The following is a 20,263-nucleotide window of genomic DNA, read 5'->3' on the forward strand; positions in this document are numbered from 1 at the left end:
CAGGGAAGACGAAAAACAGAGAGGGGAGGAAAGAAATCCAAGTCACATCCCAGATACTGCTCCTCTTTAAAGCTGCATCATCCCCACCCCTCCCTGGACACTGGCAGAACATGATTCCAGCTTGCAGTGAGGTACGGGCTGCATCCTAACCACCCTGCCAGGAGGAGAGCCCACACCAGTGGGGTGCTTGATGGCCTCACGTCCAAGCAGAATGGCAGATGGGCATGCACCCCAGGAGCCAGTCTCTTCCCAACACACACACGGACTGCAAAGAGCCCCTGAGAGCTCAAATGTAATGAGGGCTCAGCAGGAAACACGCTGCCAGTTCTCCCAAGTAGAATCCTGCTAGGAACCCATCTCAGGAGCCCCCTCACAAGCAAAGCCTTCTCCAGGGAGAGTGCTGATAAGCCAGGTGGAGAAGGGCTCCAGCACCAGAAGCCACGAGGCTGTCTCCTGGGACATGGCATAACATCCCTCCCTTCATCAGGGGTGAGGCATGGGGACCGAGCAAGTTGGAGCACCGTGACAAGCAGATGGAGCCCCCAAACGTCCCTGCACACAGAGCCCCTCACTCTTCCAGCACTCAAAGTGTAAGCTCAAGCCCTTGCCACTGCTGCCCTGCTGTCAGGACCTTCCCCAGCTACCCTGGGAATTTCTGGAGCACCACACAAGAAGCCAAGATCTTCCCAAAAAGCGAGCAGAGTGCCCTTGCCCTCTTCTCATGGCCTGGTCCTGCATCCTTCTGCTCTGGGATGCAGGTGCCAAACTCCCTTCTGATGCCTTCACCAGGGCTCCCCTGGCAATCCCAGCACATGGGGGCTGCGCCCAAAGCCTGGACTTCGAATAAAGGAAGAAACAAATCCCCAAAGGGAAGCGAGGACATTGGAAGCAAGGACATTTGCATCCTTCTGCGCACATGTTTACACATGCAAATCAGCCACCGCACAGTCCTGTCTTTCTTCCGAGGGCTGCAAGGACTCTGTCCCCTCCAGCCATGTGGGGGCCACTTTGAGGGGCAGCCTGTCTCTGATCTGAGCAGCCTTTGTGTCCTGCAGGAGGCAGGTTCACACTCCAGCATGGGCAGATCAGCTCATCCTCATCTTGGGAAAGACAAAACGCTTGGACCTTTGCCCCTGGAGAGTTTTTTTAGATGAAGCTTTATAACCAGCAAAGCCATTTGCACTGGGGAGACAGCACGCTTGCCTGGTCCATCATTATTTTTGTTCTTTGTTTCTTTATCACCCTCCTCCCCAGAATTGGCTGCATGTAGACACCCGTGTACAGCTCCAGCATCCTTCGCACCAGCTACAGCAGGGACAGCCTGTCTGCTACCCCCTCTCTGCTGACCATGCCCATCACACACGCTCAGCTCTTCCCTTTACGCTTCTGACAGCAGCACATGAAGGACCAGACAGGAAAATACAGCAAGTTGGAGAAGCCATAAAAGCCAGTTTTGGTTCTGTAATCTTGGCTCAGAAGTGAGCAGCTGGAAAAGCTGACCAGCGAGCCCAGTAGCACTGACCCACCAGCTCCAGGCCAGCCTGAAGTAGAAAGGGGTGGCTGTGCATGAGCCAAAGCCACCAGAGATACAGGGACAGCTTGGACCTCCCTGGTACCTGTACATCTAGCTCAGCCTGCACTGGGACAGCCCAGCCCAGCCACAGGCAGAAGGGAATTGCCCCTCGGACACACCAAGGCTCCATCCTCTGCACATCAGCCCCTCTCTAAGCAACGCTAAGCGCCTGTGCTGACAGCATTTCACTTTTTCCTCCTCCCTGGGACTGGGAGCAGCCTGGCTGAGGCTGCAGGTGTTGGGAGGAGGGCCAGCCCCAGCAGGGAGCAAGAGGCAGAAAGTCACCACGGCTGCCAGCGAAGAACAGGGAGGGATGAGGGACCTCGGGCCAATTTAGCATCCTGAGACACAGCTGCTATTCCTCTACCACAGGCAAGAAAACACTATCTTTGAGCTCATCCATATTCCCCCCCGCCCAGTTTTCCAAATTAAAGTGTTCGCTGCATTAAGGCCTCCATGTGGTCACCAGCCAGTTTAAAGCCCGGTGCCATTAATGGGTTTATTTCTGGGCTTGCACAGCGAGGATGCCACAGCTGCTGCTAAAATGCAGCGGCCAGGCAGAAGGGGCTGGGCTGGGTGCAGCTGGCAGTGCTCAGCGTGGCAGGAGGGTAGCTTTATCCTCTTGCTTCTCAAGCCCGGAGCTGGCAGGAGACACGTACTCACCCCAGCACATCAGCACGAGGAGCAGCGTGACTTGTGGGTGCTGCCCTGCATCTCTGCACTGATGGGGGAGGCTCACGAGCATCTCAGGGGACCCCATGCCCTCAAGCCACTGGTTACTGGGGAAGAGAGAACACCAGCAGGAGACAGCAGGTTCATTCCCTTCATTTTTGGCTACCAAAGGCCAGATACCAGCCTGCAGGATGAAAAACCAGGGCTGCTCTGGGACATGAGTGACAGCTGCCAATCTCTCCCTCCTCACAGACCTTGCAGAAATCCCCAGCTCCTGTTGTTGCCAGGCTGATTCCCCTCACCTGGCTCCCTTCTCCCTAATCCTGTTTGGCAGAGAGCTAATTGGGATTTATCTGGCAGCACCCAATGCCTAGAGAGCCATTTTGCTCTTCCTCCAGGGAGAAGGAGGAGGAGGAGGGAGCCTGCAGAAGGCGTTTGCACATTCTCCCTTCCCCATCCCCTCCTGCAGTTTTACAGGCTAATTACCAGCATTAGAGAGAAAGGAGCAGGAGGGGGAGAAAGTGGGGATTTTAATTATTTCATTTAACACTTGGCAGGACCCAGCTTGACTCCTGCTGAGCAGCACTTGGAAATAAAGAGCTTTTAAACTCTATCAAGGGGAGCGGGTGGCGGCTGGGTTGGTGCATGTGCTGCGAGTAGAAAGGGGTGTTAATTCACACCATTCCTAATAAACAGCCGCGCCACACGGCGCTGGACAAGGGGTGCCCAGCTGCCTCCTCCGATGAGGAGGGTTTCCCTGCTTAATGACTGTATTCTGAACTAGCTAATTCCTATCACGCGACTCTAGACCACGCAGCTGTCTCCCAGATGTGCGTAGGGATGCCCAAGCACAGTGTTGGAATGGACCACAGGCAACCCTCTCCCAGCACTGCAGACCCTTCTCCGAGCTGGTGGTCACAACTGCAAGACAGCCCCTGCGTTAAAACGTTAATTCAGGACACGGTTTAGCAGACACAGTGGGGTTGGGCTGATGGTTGGGCTTGGATGAGCTTAGGGGGTCTCTTCCAAGCTGAATGATTCTAGGATTCTGTGTTCCCACACCACACCAAGCTCACACCTCTTCTACCCAGCTGCCCACACACGATGGTGAATGGGTTTTACTATAAAAAAAAGGGAAAATAGAACAAGGTTTGCACATCACACTCAGCGTCCAGATAGAAAAGTCCAGGGCTGCTGCCCAAAAGGAGACACACGGCAAAGGAAAAGCAACCCAAGGCAGGGATGTGGTGCATCCCAGCACTAAGCCTCACAGCTCCCACTGTCAGCCTCTCTGACAGCCCTTCCAGCAGCCCCCAGCCTCTCTGACAGCCCTTCCAGCAGCCCCCAGCCCCTCTGACAGCCCTTCCAGCAGCCCCCAGCCCCTCTGACAGCCCTTCCAGCAGCCCCCAGTCTCTCTGACAGCCCTTCCAGTAGCACCCAGCCTCTCTGACAGCCCTTCCAGCAGCCCCCAGCCTCTCTGACAGCCCTTCCAGCAGCCCCCAGCCCCTCTGACAGCCCTTCCAGCAGCCCCCAGCCCCTCTGACAGCCCTTCCGGCAGCCCCCAGTCTCTCTGACAGCCCTTCCAGTAGCACCCAGCCTCTCTGACAGCCCTTCCAGCAGCCCCCAGCCTCTCTGACAGCCCTTCCAGCAGCCCCCAGCCCCTCTGACAGCCCTTCCAGCAGCCCCCAGCCCCTCTGACAGCCCTTCCAGCAGCCCCCAGTCTCTCTGACAGCCCTTCCAGTAGCACCCAGCCTCTCTGACAGCCCTTCCAGCAGCCCTCAGCCTCTCTGACAGCCCTTCCAGCAGCCCCCAGCCCCTCTGACAGCCCTTCCAGCAGCCCCCAGCCTCTCTGACAGCCCTTCCAGCAGTCCCAGCCCTTCCAGCAGGCTCACACTGCCACCTGCCGCTCTCCCAACCCATTTGCACTGCAAGAAATTTCAGCTGAGCACAGAGCTGCGAGCTCTCAGCATCTCCACCAGCGAGGATGATGCTAGCGCAACACAGGGGTGATGAGGAAGAGAAGCCTCTCCCTTGCTGGGGGACAAACAGATCTTTCAAACACTTCAGGGGCTACGTTCTGCCCTGAGCTGACACTATCCTGTGGCTTCTGTTCCCCTGAGACGGCATCAACTCCCTCCACCAGAGGAAGAACCTCGCCTGACTCTTGGAGAGGCTGAATTGCTTGAGCCTTCAGCCTCTCTAAGTGCCGATGGAGTTGGCTGAGCTGCCAGACATCGCCCTCGCCAACCCTCTTCCAAACACACACCAGTTGCTTTGCAAGCTGATGTCAACCTGTTCATCTGCAAGAGGGCGTGAGGATCAGCTGGTGCTGCAGAGTTCCTCAGGGATACAACAACACAGGGAGGGTGCAAAGAGGAAGAAACAGTGGAAAACAAATGATGAAACAAGCCGGCAGCACATTTCTGGAGCAAACACCCAGCAGGATAAAATTAGCAGGTATTCCTGGCACTCAGGGTAACTTCCCACCGAGAAAGCAGCTGTCACCAGAGTGCTTCCAGACAATGAATGACATCCTACAGCAACAGGGGTGGGGATACACCCCAGACTGGATCTGCCCCAAACAGCAGCGTTGGCTGGAGTTAGGGGTCTGCCTGTAACCACCCAACAGGTCTCAGAGTCCTAAAAACACATCTGAAGAGAATCATAGCATCATAGAACGGTTTGGGTTGGAAGGGACCTTAGAGCCCATCCAGTCCCACCCCTCCAATGGGCAGGGACACCTCCCACTGGATCAGGGGCTCCAAGCCCCATCCAGCCTGGCCTTGGACACCTCCAGGGATGGGGCAGCCACAGCTTGCCTGGGCAACCTGGGCCAGGTCCTCACTGTCCTCATCATGATGAATTTCTTCCTGATGTCTAATCTAACTCTTTCCCTTTCTAATTTAAAGCCGTTCTCCCTCATCCTATCACTCAAAGTCCTCATAAAAAGTCCCTCCCCAGCTTTCCTGCAGCCCCTTTCAGCACTGGAAGCTGCTCTAAGGTCTCCCTGCAGCCTTCTCTTCTGCAGGCTGAACATCCCCAAATCCCTCACAGGCTCAAGAGCTCAACTAGTGAGAAAACACATTGTGCCAGTGAGCCCCGGGAATGCAGAGAGGATGAAAGCAGCAATATCTCACTTAGACATCTCAGTTCCTACCCACCTACTCATTCCAAGGAGCTGAGTAGCGGCCGTGGGGTGATGGAGGAACCTCCAGCACTTGCCCTGCACAAAGTTAAGTCCTGTTAACAGCAGAAGCATCCCTTTGCCATGCCAGCTGTACAGAGTGCTGCAGGCAGAGGGAGTGCTGGGAGCGCTCTTCAGGGAAAGCCAGAGCTGCTCCAGAGAGCAGAAGCTGAATGCCACCTCGCAGAGCAGGCGGGCAGCGCTCTGCCACCTCCTTCCTTCCAGCCAGAGCTCTTCAAAGGAGCAAGAGGTTGCTTGTGTTCAGCCAGATGCCTCGCGCTGCTCCCAACCCTGCAGCAGGAGCTGAGCGATGCCAGCCAAGCACGCTCACCGCGCCTCTCCCCAAGAGGCTGTTGAGCCACAAGAGAGTTTACGCTGCGTAGAAATCGCACCTGCACCCTCGAGCGATGCAGCTCTGTGCCCGTGTCTCCCACAGGGCAGCTCTGGGACAGCTCGTGGCTGGGTACAGCACCCTCCACAGACAGAAGCATCAGCCCCGGGCCCCGATCCAAGCCGTCTGGCGCAGCAGAGCTTTGTTAACCACTTTGCATAAAGCAGACAAACCACAAGAGCCGCGGAGCAGTGCAAGAAGGGCCTCCTGGGAGCACACAAAGCCAGGCTCACCAGCAGGGCGAGAGGCAGCAGCATTGTCCCCTCCTGCAGTGCAGACGAGGACACACGGTCCATCTGGGCGATGGGTTCACTACTGCTCCGCAGCAGTGATGCTCAGACAAATCCAGTGCAGGCTGCTTCCTTGGGGAGAGCAAAGCCCCCCAAGCTATGCAGTAAGGTGGAAAAAAAAAAAGGAGCTCAAAAGCATCACTAGAAAGGAGACAGAGCCAGTAAAAATGTAGGCTTGCACATGCCCTCAGGGAAGGAAGGCAGCTGCTCCAGTTGGACCAGGAAGGCAGGGAGAGCTGCAAAAGCCTACGGGAAGGAATAGAAGGGAAAGGACACCCTCTCTGATCAACTACAGACCTGCTTGGAGACCACTGGCAGGCACTGCAGAGGGGCCCGTGCACTGGGATGGGGACGGAGCAAGGGGTAGTAGGCAGCCCTGGGACCCAGACCCTTTTCTCTGCAGCCTGCGAGAGACAAAAGGAGGCGGCATCCAGCTCTCATGCTGTCAAACAGAGGCAGCAGAAAGCAAAACGTTTGTGCCAGCGTTGCAAGCAATGAACTGCATCCAGCTGGTGGGGCTCCTGCACCCAGGACGTGAGCAGAACACTCTCAACTTGGTTGATGCATCTCAGAGCTGAGAGGCACGGGGAGCGTTAGCCGCCAGAGGATGCTGTCGGCTCGGATAGCTTCTCTCCTTGCTCCTCTAAGACCCAGAGAGGCTCAGGGTCCAGGCCAGGAGTATGCAGCTTTCAATAAAACTTTTATGTCCCTCTGTTCCCTCTGCAGCACCTTTGCAGCAAGGGCGCGTTTCCAAGCAAACCCTTAGCCAACCCTCTCAATACGCACAATACAGTCTATATATTGTACATAATAAGAGGCACAAACCAGGGAGGAAATACAGCAGCGATAGCTTTAAACAGCTCACCAGCCACAGCTGGTCCAGTCATAGAATCAGAAGGTTGGAAAAGACCTTTGTGATCATCAACTCCAACCAGTCCTGGTGTAAACCCCTTCTCCTCAGCTCAGTGGGGCTTGACACTGGCCGAGCTGTCACAGCTCCATCTCACCCCACATCCCACCAAAGCACCAGCTGCTCCTCCAGCTACGTACGTGGGTCAGCAAGGAACCTAAAGGTCTCAGGATGAGCGCACAGTGGGCTGAAGAGCAGTCCCAAAGTCAAAGCTGGTGCAGAGAAGAGTATCTTTACACCCAAGCCTGCTTCTACAAGCAGGGGACAACTGCCCATCCATGATAAACATGGAACTGGGACCTTTTGCCGTGGTAGGGCAGCTTCTGGAAAGGCTGGAGAGGGACATCAGCATGGGGAGGCGTTCTGCTTGCCTTGTCCTCCAGCCCAAGCCAGCCTTACCATGGGTGGATGTGCATAAAGGTTTGTGCACGCATGGGGAGGGCGTGAGATGAACCGCCAGCCCCAACCGCATGCCGAATGCCGTCCTTACATACGCTCTGTATCCACAGCCACCAAACAAAGAGCCGGCCACGAGGCTCCAGGGGATGCCGGGATTCCCAGCACCAGCAATCAGAGGGAAGCGGGCACCCAGCCAGGCTGCAGCCTGCACGCTGCACGCACCCTTCCCTCGCCCGCTCAGGGCTGCTCTCATCAGCCAGGGCATGCACGTGGTTTGTTTTAACGACTGGGATTCCCTGTTTAAACCAACTGTCCGGGCAGTTGACAGCTGAGGGTGGGATGAACCACTGCTGACAGTGCAGAGCAGGCACGGGGACCAGAGCAGCAAGGACAGAAGCACCTTGAGGGCTTCAACTTGTGTCCATGCTTCACTTACTTTGGCTAGAAAGATGCCCAGAAGAATAGTCATAGAATCATAGAATCACCAGGTTGGAAAAGACCCACCGGATCATCGAGTCCAACCATTCCTATCAAACACTAACCCATGTCCCTCAGCACCTCGTCCCCCCATCCCTTAAACCCCTCCAGGGAAGGGGACTCAACCCCCTCCCTGGGCAGCCTCTGCCACTGCCCAGTGACCATATCTGTGAAAATTTTTTTCCTAATGTCCAGCCTGAACCTCCCCTGGTGGAGCTTGAGGCCATTCCCTCTCATCCTGTCCCCTGTCCCTTGGGAGAAGAGCCCAGCTCCCTCCTCTCCACAACCTCCTTTCAGGTAGTTGTAGAGAGCGATGAGGTCTCCCCTCAGCCTCCTCTTCTCCAGGCTAAACAACCCCAGCTCTCTCAGCTGTTCTTCATAAGACTTGTTCTCCAGGACCCTCACCAGCTTCGTTGCTCTTCTCTGGACTTGCGCCAGAGGCAAAGTCTGTTGAGTGTTTGCCCCACACCTGGACCTCCACAGCTCAGCCAGGATGGAGAACACAGGCAGCCTCTGCAATGCTCTGCCCTCTGTCATAAATTACAGCACGTGGCACAGCCCCCCCCGCCCCAAGCCAGGTCAACAGGCAAATCTGTCCCATTTACCCATAGTTTGAGCTGGGACAATGCGCTCACCCACCCTCCCCAGGAAGCTGGTGAAGGTGAGAGGCTGAGGATGGAGTCAGAGATGAGACGAGCGCTAGGTGAGAGGAGTCCTTAGATCACAGTTTGGCACCCACCGCGCTCCAGAGGCTGGTGCCGCAGCAGCCACCCCTCACTTTGTGTGAGGATGCAGCAATCCAATCAAGCCCAGGCAACAAGATCAGGCTGGGCAGCGCGGAGGCAGAGGAGAAAGCAGTTCTTCAAACTGTGATCTAAAAGCAATAGCTCCCTTTGAGGTGAGTGCACACGCCAAGAGGCTGCGGGGATGCGTGTGCCTGTCCCCACCTCCAGAAGGTACCTATTGCTCCAGCGCATCCTGGGTGGATGGAGAATGACATGGACTAGCCAGCGAGTCTGATGGTGGATGGAAAAGATGGGATTTGTTTTGTATGACACACCACCACTTACCAGCAAGAAGCTTCCTATGTTCTTTAGAAAGCAGGGGAGGAGAAAAAGGAGAGAACAAAACAGTTAGAAACAAGAAAACAGACAGCTAACCCAAAGTTTTCTTACCCTCCCCCAAGCCCCCTTCTCCAATGCTCCACTGTCACCACCACTTGAAGCAGCTTCCATCTGCCTCTTCCAGCCCTTTCCAGGCAGCACTAGCTCCCAAATCAGTCCAGAAGATGGGGGCTGGGTTGGTAACCTTCAAAGCTCATTGACTTAAACATGTTTTTATGGCACAAAGGGCTCCCAAATCTGCAAATACCCAGAGCTTGATGATACTGCACACTGCAAGAGCCTAAATCACCCACAGCAAAACAAGGGAGAAACAGAGACCCTCAGAACCAGAATACAGAGTACGTGCAAATGATAACAAAAAGCACATCGGGAACATCTCAGCATCTATCACCCACGCAACACAAGCGTGTGGTATTAGATAGCACAGTTGGTTTGATCCACGAAGAAGCCTGCGCTCTCTCCTTAGAAGGACAGCTAAAGGAGGTCCTGGAGAATGCAGCAAGTCCAGCCAAAGTCTAAGAAACCAACATGCACTAACTGTTAAACTGCTTGGCTTGCCTTCTATTGACGTACAGATGATTTTCTGAAACCAACCTCACAATTTGGAAGTGTGTGGAAGCTCCAGCACCCAAGCCATCTGCAGCCATACCAGCTTCCCAATATAACAGGCTACCAAGGCTCAGATGTTACTCATTCGACCCAAAGGGGCATGTCCTTTACCACTGCAGCTTGGGATCTCCTATCCAAATGCATCACCTGGGCCAGAACTGGTTTTGAAGCCTAGGAAACCAGAGCACAAGATGAACCAAGGTCCCCAACACCCATGATGATAGAGAAGGTTAACAGTTAAACAGCTGAGCATTTTAATAGTTGTCACTGAGCACAGCTTATTTATCTGCAAGTAATCCACGGCAGTATAGAAGCCCTATAACCATTACAGCATTCATTCTAGATGCCTATGGAAATAGGAGATGTCTTTAGAGCCACGTTTGTGTCCCACCAGGACACGGGGATCTCCTAGTCTGAAATGCAACTCTCAACCTCTTTCCTCTTCCACACAGACCGCTCTGTCTCCTCACACTAGCTACTAGACAGTTAAGGGCAGGGTGGAGTTTGGAGTACGTGGTGCTTCTTGTGGATTTTTCTCAGGCTGGACTCTCCATGGCTGCTCAAACAAGACTGACACGGAGCCCCAAGGGAAGCAGAGCCAGACGTGTGGGATGCAGAGGCAGGAGGCGGGTGACTTCCCAGGAAAAGGGAGCAGGCTGGGCCACACAGCAGAGGAAACGGAGGAGGAGAAAGGCAAGGATGCAGCTGGATCAAAGAGCATCACCTGCTGCCCTGGTACCCAGGCTGAGGGGTGCTGAGGCCTCCCCCGTGCATGCAACGTTAACAGCAGCTCCCACAACAGGTTGTGGGACATGGGTAATGTGACACTGTGAAGAGTCCTGACAGCTCACTGTGACTATGAAGGGAAAAACAAAGTGAGCATTGAGGGCTGGAGACGGCCTCATGCCAAGGAAGTGACGTGTAGTCCTCCCCGCTGGCAACCAGGAGCTCTCTCAGCTATAAGCTGTTGGGAGATGCAGGGAAGAGGGGAAAAACAGCTTAAAAATATCGCAGAGCAGCACGGTTATTTTGGGATTTTAATTTATGAAAAGAGGAAGAAAAACAGAAACGAAAGCCAAGACCCCATGGCCAGCTCTGGTGCAGATGGAACATCAGTGTCTGGCTGCAGCACTCCCTCCCCTCCTTTGTCCTGGTGCCTCTCAAAAAGTTACGTGGATTGTGCTACCTCCATCGCATCCTTTTGCTCCCTGGCAGGAGAGATGGCTCTTCGGGGAACCTGGAGAGCGTGGTGTGGGATTGCAAGAGGCAACAGGACCCACCTCCACATGCTCTGCTACTCCTGGGGGGAGGCAGGAGATCCTCTTCTTGCCAAGGCAGCACAGAAAGGCACAGGAGCAGCAGCAACTTATTTGGGATGGCAGAATAGATTTGATTTTGTCACTGCAAGAAGGGGTTAGGGGCTTTTCCTGAGGTTCAGGGGACATGACTCAATCCCCACCCTTTGCCAAGCGAAGGATGCGGATGCCAGCGTGGGAGACAGGCAGCCCCTGCGGGGAACACAGCGTGGGCAGTCGGCGTTGCGTATTTTGGGGATGTTCTCATTGAGCAGGGGAAGTCTCGCATCCCCCGCTGTTGCTGTGTGGGCGCAAGGCAGCTCACCCAGCTCCGCTCGGTCATCTCGGGCACCGTGGCAGGGAGCCAGGAGCTGCCCGGCAGCAACCGTCACACACCGCTCAGTCACACGCCATTTACTGTGCACACGGCGCTTCTCACCCAACTGCTTCGCCGCAGGCAGGTCTCTCAGCCGCTGGCAGATGCCGTGCAGCCCTGGGACCCCCGGGCAGAGCATCACATCGCTCCACTAACCCCCACCCGGCAGCTCAGACCGCATCACCTAACTCACACGGGACAAGCGATGCACCCGAGGCCACCGAGTGAGAAACCGTGGCAGTATACGGGTCAAACTGAAGCAAGGACCTCAACTCCCCACGTGCAACAGCACAGCGTTCCCAAAGCAGCCCCTTGTCTTTCAGGTGCCCCTGCAGGTGCGTCCAGTTTTGGTGTGGAGACCCTCAGGTCCAGCTGGGGCTTTGTGCTGGGGAATGAAACATCACCGCCTGCCCACTCGATAGCAAGCAAAGCTTTTGCACGCAGACCCCAAAACCTGATGTTTGATGGGACTGTGACAGCAGCTGCTTTTCAGAGTCCAGGGAAAACCAAGACAACAAAAAAGAGAAGACAAAGTCACCAAGAGCCCTGCAGAGCTGCCAACTTGAGTGCTGCAGCCCTCAGCAAATGGGAATTGCAGCTTCACAGCACCAGGACAAGACACAAGTGCTGCTCCAAGCACAAATCCCACCTGGCTGCATGGGTTGCAGAAGCACAAGGGGTAAGAGCTGAGTGGAGAAAGGGGTCAACATCCCCTGTGGGCACCACTAGCTCTAGTTTAGGGGTGGGGAACAGAATCACAGAAGAGTTAAGGGAGTTAAGATGCACCCGCTTGGGATGGAGTTGCCACAGCAAGACCAGCCACTTGACTCCATGGAGCCAAAAGTCGCCTGTGACTCACGGAGGCTTCTGAGCCAAAGGCAGCTCGGACCATTCAGCAAGAGCCACCCACGCACGCAGCACTGCTACAGCGCCAACGGATGCAGTCCTGGCCACCCCAGCACCTCCCCACCCAGGCTGACCTGCAGAACTTCCACTCTGCGACTCCTGCTCCCTCCTCCTAAGGCTCAGGAGCTCACACCAGTCCGCACACATTCTCCTCCTTTTCAGAACAAAAGTGCAATTGAGATGAGCAACCCCAGAGCCTGACCTGCCTTTCAACTCCAGCAAATTTCACTGGGCTTTCATACTCCCCGTCATCGTGCTGTGGCTCAGCGAGGCAGCTGTTAACATCAAGAAGGGGAAAATAAGTTTATTTTACTATATATTAAATAAAACAAAAAAGAAAGGAGAGCGGGAGGCTCTGTTCCAAGGTCAGGCACTTGACTGTGGAAAGTTTTCCTGGACACAAACATACTCGGAGCAAGGGAATAGGCTCGAGCTTTGCAGAGAAGCAGCTCAGAGCAGGAATGTGGTGCTCGTGGAGTGCCATGCGTGGGGAGCACTGCCCAGGCGTGAAGCCGTGGCTGGAACAGAGCAGATCTCCCTCTCCGGAGCACCCAGTACGTGCTTTTCAACTGACTCTTGCCAGGGGCTGAGCCATGCGAAGTGGTACTTCTGAGAAGCCACGTGTGACTTGGACAAGTCACCCAACACAGCTGTTGCAAGACCAGAACTTGCTCACTTCCTGAGACACTTGACCAGCGAGCATCCCAAACCACTTCCCAGCCGTTTGGGTCAGAAGGACTCACCAAGGCAAGCTGGCTTCTGGGAAAACTCTGTTTGGAAATCCCACCCTGAAGAGGAAGCCCTGTAAGATGGCCTTGCAGAAAGACAACTGCTAATCAAACAAGGGCTCAGCGCTGAGGCACGATGTAGGGCAGGAGGTTTAATCCACAAGGCTTCTTTTGAACCCACCACGTACAAACAAAAGCGATGGGAGTGGATGTTGTCCACCTGCACCCATCTCTCTCAGTCAAATCATAGAATCATAGAATAACCAGGTTGGAAGAGACCCACCGGATCATCGAGTCCAACCATTCCTATCAATCACTAAACCATGTCCCTTAGCACCTCATCCACCCGTGCCTTAAACCCCTTCAGGGAAGGTGACTCAACCACCTCCCTGGGCAGCCTCTGCCAGTGCCCAATGACCCTTTCTGTGAAGAATTTTTTCCTAATGTCCAGCCTAAACCTCCCCTGGCAGAGCTTGAGGCCATTCCCTCTTGTCCTGTCCCCTGTCCCTTGGGAGAAGAGGCCAGCACCCTCCTCTCTACAACCTCCTTTCAGAACCAGGCTCTATGGGGACAAGAGGGATGCCTGATGGATCCCAGGAACCCAACCGCATGATGTTTTCTTTGCCCTAACACAAATGTCCCTGATAAGCCTGCTGGCGAGATCCAGGTTGGGCTGTCTCATTCCCAAGGAAACAAGCCAAGGGTTCCCACGCCACCTTCCCGCTGCTCAGCACACAAAAGCAACACAGACTTCCTGAAATCCCTCTCTCCATGACCCTCCCTACTGTTTCTCTGCATCCTGCCCCAAGGCCACACTCTATACTGAGATAACAACGCATTCGGCTGCCAAAACCAGCAGCCAGAAGAGTCCAGGATCTACAGAAATCTTTGTTCAAGCAGGGACCTGATCGGAATGGTCAGAAACCGGAGATGAAGCCCTGTGGTTCCAGCTTACCTAATCCACACAAAGGCCATCGTAGGATGTCTGGAAGAGCTTGATGTCCGGGTACCAAGGTTCCACAGGCACCCACCTCCCAGCCAGAGCCACCTCCCACTGGATCAGGGGCTCCAAGCCCCATCCAACTTGGCCTTGAACCCCTCCAGGGATGGGGCAGCCACAGCTTCTCTGAGCAACCTGGGCCAGGGCCTCCCCATCCTCATCAAGAAGAATTTCTTCCTAACATCTCATCTTGATCTTCCCTTTTTCTGCTTAAAACCGTTCCCCTCATCCTATCCCTGCACTCCCTGCCCCTCCCCAGCTTTCCCACAGCCCCTTGGAGTACTGGAAGCCAGAAGAGCCAGAGACAATTTCCATCAATTTAACATTAAATCCCTACACAAAGAAATGAAAACCAAGCAATTGCACACACTAAATTAGAAAATTTCTCCGTTTTCTTTGCAGTTGGCACTTAATTCAGATATTTTCTTAAGTCTGGGGCATCCAGGCATCCCTGCTTTTGTAAACTGCACACTAATTAAACACATTACACTCACTCTCAAAAACATATCAATCAATTGGCATGCGATCAGCATCCAATAATTGCTGCTGCTGAATCCCAGCCTCCCCAGAGAGGTGCAATTTTGCGCGTTAATTGTTTAGGTTTGCCAAGCGAAATGGGAGCTAACGAGCAGCCCGAGTGCCACCTTGGGAGAAGGGTCCTGTTGAAGGGAGAAGAGGAGGCAGGGATTATCCCATCTTCCTCCCTTCCCAGCCTCAGAAGAACAAGCTCTGAAGAACAGTCCCCGAAACACAGCGCAAATTGAAGCCAGATGTGTAGGAAGTGTCTCATTAGCCGTAATTGCTTTGCACGGATTTGAGGTTTCCCCTCTGTGCCACCACCAAACGCACTTTTAAGAAGCTGCCGTGGGTTGGGTACCGGGATGAACTGATGGGGGGAAAGGGAAAAACCCGCAGGGCAGAGGCTCTCTACACTAACATTTTTACTGAAGCCAGGGGAAGTTTACTCAGCCTGGGCTGGCTGCAGGCGTCCAAGTGGCAGAGGATCGCTGCTCCAGCAGATTAAGCTGAAAAACCCAGCATCTCAAACCCTCTTCCTGGAGCACGGCTCATCACAGACAAATGATTCGTGAAATAGCCTCGTGATTAGCTCCCTTGCACCCTCCCTGCTTTCATAAGGGGAAAACCAGGCACGAGACACTCCAGGAACTTGTCCCCTTCCCTGCAACTCAAGGCTGGTTAGAGGATCTGGCAGGGACTCCAGGCTTCCCTTATCCAACCATCTCCGCTTGTAATTTTATCTGTGGAGTGATTTTCCTTGGATTACAGGGCTAAATCCAGAACAAATCAAAGCCAAAGGCGCAAATAAGAACAGGTCAATCAGGTCCTTGCACGGAACTGCAGAGCCGTTTCTGTTCCCTGGAACTGGAAGACGCAAAACAAGGGGGGATAGTCACAGGCCACCTCAGGGACAGGACAAGACCCTCTCTGCTCAGCCCTTGGCCCTTCTGAGTCCTTGTGGTACCCAGAGCCTTTCTTTTCTCCATGCTGCACAAATTTCCCTGCCCATCCGGTGAAAACTCACCACCTATTCAATTTACCAAATCACACCTTTGTCCTTATGCTGAATTTCAACTTCTTAGAATAAAACCACAGGCAGAATCTCTGATTTACAGCAGGTATCTTCATAATCCTGCCTCCTTGCACTCCACAACGCAGGAACAGTGGCAAGTGAGCAGCAGTTAAGCACCAGCATGCCCAGCTCTGCTGCACTGCTGTCCTCCCCAGGGTCTCATTCCCTCCTGGGGATGCTGAGCTGGGATGCAGCCCCTGCGCAGGGGCCCGTGCTTCATCATCCCAAGACAGAAAACCCTGGGAAGCAGCACCTCGTACCCACAGCATGAATCAACCCCTGACATCCCGCAGCGAGCAGGATGAGCAATGAGCATCCTTCCCATCCCTGCACTTGGGATAATGTGAGGGTCCCCGCTGCAGTGGGAAATGCTCCCAGTGGGAGACCCTTACTGTAAGGCCACTCTTCCCCCCCTCATTTCCTTCTCCAGCCCATGCAAAACAAAGGACCCAGTCTTTGCTAGACATAAAATAACTGCAACAGCCATCCCCAGGGACAGGGTGGAAGAGCGATTCCAATGTCAAAAGAGGAGCAGGCACCGGCATTATTTTTGGTGAGACGAGCATAATTGAGAGCCTGCAAATCTCCCCTATTCCTTGGGCTCCTTTCTCAAGTCCCTTTAGCATGCTGTATCCCCTCTCCCCCGCCTCCCCAACGCCAGCAGAGCTCAGATCGCAGTCTCCGGGGCTAAGACAATAGCTGCTTATGTTCTAAACCAGCACTGCTTTCTGGGAAGAGAGCCAGGCCTGGCAGCTCTCAGCAGCAGGGAATAAAAGACGTGTTTGTGCTACGGAGCCCCTCTGCACCAGTGGGGCACCTTCAAAGGGAGGCAAGGCATCAGCCTGCTGGGGATCCGAAACAGAAACGCAGACAGATGCCCCGCGCTGAGTGAGAAAGAGCACAGGACCGAGAGCAGCGAGCGCCTTGTTCAAGGAAGAGCTGTGCAGCCAGCAGCAAACGCGTCCCTCGGGCACAGGCAAGATGAGCAGCATCTCCCTTCCAAGAGCTGGGAGCGCCCAGGCTGCTGAAATCGGTGGGGATTGAGGATGCTCCAAGCAGGAGGCAGAGGCTCGGCTGAGAGTCCCCACCAAGAGCGAGCTGCATTTCAGCATGAACAGCAGGGATCTCAGCTGCAGCGGAGCTCCCTCCCTGCACCCCACGGAGGGCAGCGGGCGCAGGAGGCAGGCAGGCAGCCCTGTGTTTTGCCAGCCGTTTCTTCACGCTCACTGCTGCCAAGCCTGAGCGCACAGTCCCCGGGGGAGTTCCTTCTCTGCACCGTGGGCTGGATAACAATAAGAGCCCTTTGCTCCCTCTAGAAGTCGTTGCAGAGGCAGAGCATCCCACCCTGCAGGGCTTGTGGATGTCTTAGAATCATAGAACAACCAGGTTGGAAGAGACCCACTGGATCATCGAGTCCAACCATTCCTATCAAACACTAACCCATGTCCCTCAGCACCTCATCCACTTGTCCCTTAAACCCCTCCAGGGAAGGGGACTCAACCCCCTCCCTGGGCAGCCTCTGCCAGGGACCAATGACCCTTTCTGTGAAAAATTTTTTCCTAATGTTCAGCCTGAACCTCCCCTGGTGGAGCTTGAGGCCATTCCCTCTCGTCCTGTCCCCTGTCCCTTGGGAGAAGAGCCCAGCTCCCTCCCCTCCACAACCTCCTTTCAGGTAGTTGTAGAGAGCGATGAGGTCTCCCCTCAGCCTCCTCTTCTCCAGGCTAAACTTAGCGGTGCCCAAACCCCAGCAGCACCAAACCAGACCCACCCGAGCACCTGAACACGGCTCCAACGCCCTCGCACCCGGCACACAGCTGGTCAGGAGGCAGTGAAACCTCACACTCGTCCTCCTTGCCATCACACCCACTTCCACAGGCTCAGCCCCAGCTGCTGCGAGTGCAGCAGGGTGGAAAAAGCCCATCCCAACAGAGGCAGCCCTGCTCGGCTGCTCCCGTTTGTGCAAGAGCCCGGGCTCGGCGGCGACAGAGCATCACGCTCGGTGCAAGCCGTGGCCTGGCTTATACCTGCCCTTCCTAGGTCAGAAAGAGAGAATGGATTTCCCAGGATGGAAACTGTCCCCTCGATAACACAGCCTTTCGCCCCACTGGGCTCTCTCTGTACCTCCACCGCGCCCCAGGCAGTACATAATTCATTTGCTGCTCTCCTTCCTCCTCAGCCCCGCTGTCAGATGCAATAGCCAACACCACTGTCTTTAAAATGTCCATGTTTCACTGCAGTGAAACAAAATGCAAATCAATTAATCCTAAAGAAAAAAAAATATCAAACTGGCCTCTTATTTTCCTTTCTTTTTACAAAGCTTTAAAGTTGCTTTTTGACTGTCCTGAATAATTGAAGTTAACATGAAAATTTAAAGTCTTTCAAGATTGCATTAAAATTCATTCTCCCTCCCTTTGGAGAATTGTCATTGCCGGAGTCCCATGTAGGGCAGACAGCACAAGCAGCTGCCTCCGTTCACAGCATTTAACTCCGTTCTCTCTGGCTGAAGAAAATTCCCTCTTAATTGTTTAAAGAAAACGTAGCATCCTCCACTGCTTCCCATCACCAGACTACTAATCTCACTCCTGCCTGATTCCAGCACAAATCCTGCTTTTGCTCTACCACCTTCAACCTATTTAAGCTCCAGCATTTCCCCACTGCCCCTCCTGTCCCAGCGTGATGCCAGCAAAGCAGCTCCCTTGGCCCCTTCCTCGCTCCAGTAAGCTGCTCTCCAGCTATTATATGTATCCATAGAACCATTAGGTTGGAAAAGACCTTTGAAATCATCAATTCCAACCATACCTGCCCTCTACTAACTCACATCCCTACGCATGGGTGGGCACAGCACTTCACAGGTTACTGAGATCTTGCATCTCCCAGGAGGAAGGATGCAAATAGACCGGACAGAAGGAAGAATTTCTTCACTATGGGAGTGGTGAGGACCTGGAACAGGTTGCCCAGGGAAGCTGTGGCTGCTCCATCCCTGAGGGTGTTCAAGGCCAGGTTGGATGGGGCTTGGAGCCCCTGATCCCGTGGGAGGTGTCCCTGCCCATGGCAGGGGGGATGGAACTAGATGACCTTTAAGGGATCTTCCAACCCAAACTTATTCTATGCTTCTAAATTGTCTTTAAAAGGCCAAAGTGTCCCTTCCTGGAGCATCTGCAATGCAGGAGGAGTAGCCCTTGGTTAAGCCATCTGATAAGCTAATGCACAAGGAAAACAGCAGAGACCAGGTAAAAAATAAAGGCTAGAGGTGGTGTTAGTGCTCTTAAAATGATGCTGAGGCAATTAAACCCTATTGGGCTTTTGTGTGAGAGCTCTTTAACAGCACCTGCAGCGGCTGCCGGCTCCCCCAGCACAGAGGCTGCGCAGACAGGGTCAGGTTTCCTCTTAAATCACAACCCCAGACTGCAGGCACTGCTCCCAATTAAGCGTTATAACCTTTGGTGAAGCTCTCCCAATTCACCCCACTTGACCAACTGACCCCGAAGATTTTGAACAGCCTCTATAAATCCTATCGATCTCCACCACAGCCAAACCCATGTGGGTTTTGTTTCCAGAAGGGAAGTTATCGGTGAGTGAGAACGTGGTGCTTGCACTGACCATTAACCTCACACTTTCCTTTTAAGCATAAGCTGACCCTTTTCTCCTCTTGGTAAGGGAACAAGCAGGCAGTTCATAACAGACATATGCCCCCAAAAAACTCCCAGCAGAAATAGAATCGTAGAATCATTAAGGTTGGAAAAGACCTCTCAGCTCATCCAGCCCACCTTTCCTGCTAAACCATGTCCCAAAGTGCCACAGCTACAGGCTTTTTGAACCCCTCCAAGGACAGGGAACCCACCACTTCTCTGGGCAGCCCATTCCAATGCTTCACCACTCTTTCTGTAAATATTTTTTTCCTAATATCCAGTCTAAACCTCTCCCAGTGCAACCTGAGATCATAAATACCAGCACTGAGTGTTCACATTCCCCTGTGCTCACACTTGCACATCCCTTAGAGGGAAAACCCCTGCTCTTTTCAGGTGTAAGGAGAGCCAGGGCAGGGCAAACTCTTTTTGAGTGCAGCAAAATCCAAGGGACAGACGCCAGGATGCAGAACAATCTCTAACTGCAAAGTGCTGTGAGCAAACGGGGCTGTTCTAAGGGATCATTAGCATGAAAGGAAACAAGCTGGGAGACAGTGTGGCACAAACGCCCACAGCCAGGTAAAGCAGGATTAGAGAGGCAGCAGCCAGTCACTCCAAACAAACAAGTTCTGAGCCAGCAGCAGAGGCCAGCAGAGCTGGAAGTGAGGTTCAGTGCAGGACGTGTAGCTGCCTGGAGCCTTAGTGGTAAAACAAGGGGGAAAACAAAATAAACCTCATTAAAAACTACCTCCCTCCTACTTCTCTAAGCCCCCGTACTGAGGTACAAAGCAAAAGCCTGACGGTATCCAACAGCACCATCTCCTTTATTCCTCAGAGTCCTGCAACTCTCAGCACTTCTTCTGACTCTTCTGCAGAACTCAGAAGGCTCTGCCCCGATTCTGCCTGCAGGAGGGCTAGGAAGACAAGCTGGAGGTCTGTTCTGGGATGCAGAGCATTTGTGGTCCTTAGCAGGAAGCTGAGAACACCAAGGTTTATACTTTTTTAATAGATGACTTAAAACTGAAAGGAGATGAAAGGTTCAATCCACCCACAAAGGATGCCTGGTGTGGATCCCAGTCACACAGTGGGAAGAGAAGCCAGTCCTGTCACCT

General features: G+C 53.9%; 1 protein-coding gene across 1 annotated transcript in view; it reads right to left on the bottom strand.

Annotated features, from left to right (window-relative positions):
- Positions 1 to 20,263, bottom strand: part of AGRN (agrin) — a 122,054-nt gene that overhangs the window by 66,584 nt on the left and 35,207 nt on the right. Inside the window, exon 3 of the mRNA XM_069874668.1 lies at positions 8,967 to 8,987. Coding sequence (XP_069730769.1) covers positions 8,967 to 8,987 — 21 coding nt within the window. The remainder of the gene's footprint in view (positions 1 to 8,966; positions 8,988 to 20,263) is intronic.

Source organism: Phaenicophaeus curvirostris, chromosome 22 (genome assembly GCF_032191515.1).
Source record: "Phaenicophaeus curvirostris isolate KB17595 chromosome 22, BPBGC_Pcur_1.0, whole genome shotgun sequence".
In the NCBI taxonomy this organism is placed as follows: domain Eukaryota; kingdom Metazoa; phylum Chordata; class Aves; order Cuculiformes; family Cuculidae; genus Phaenicophaeus; species Phaenicophaeus curvirostris.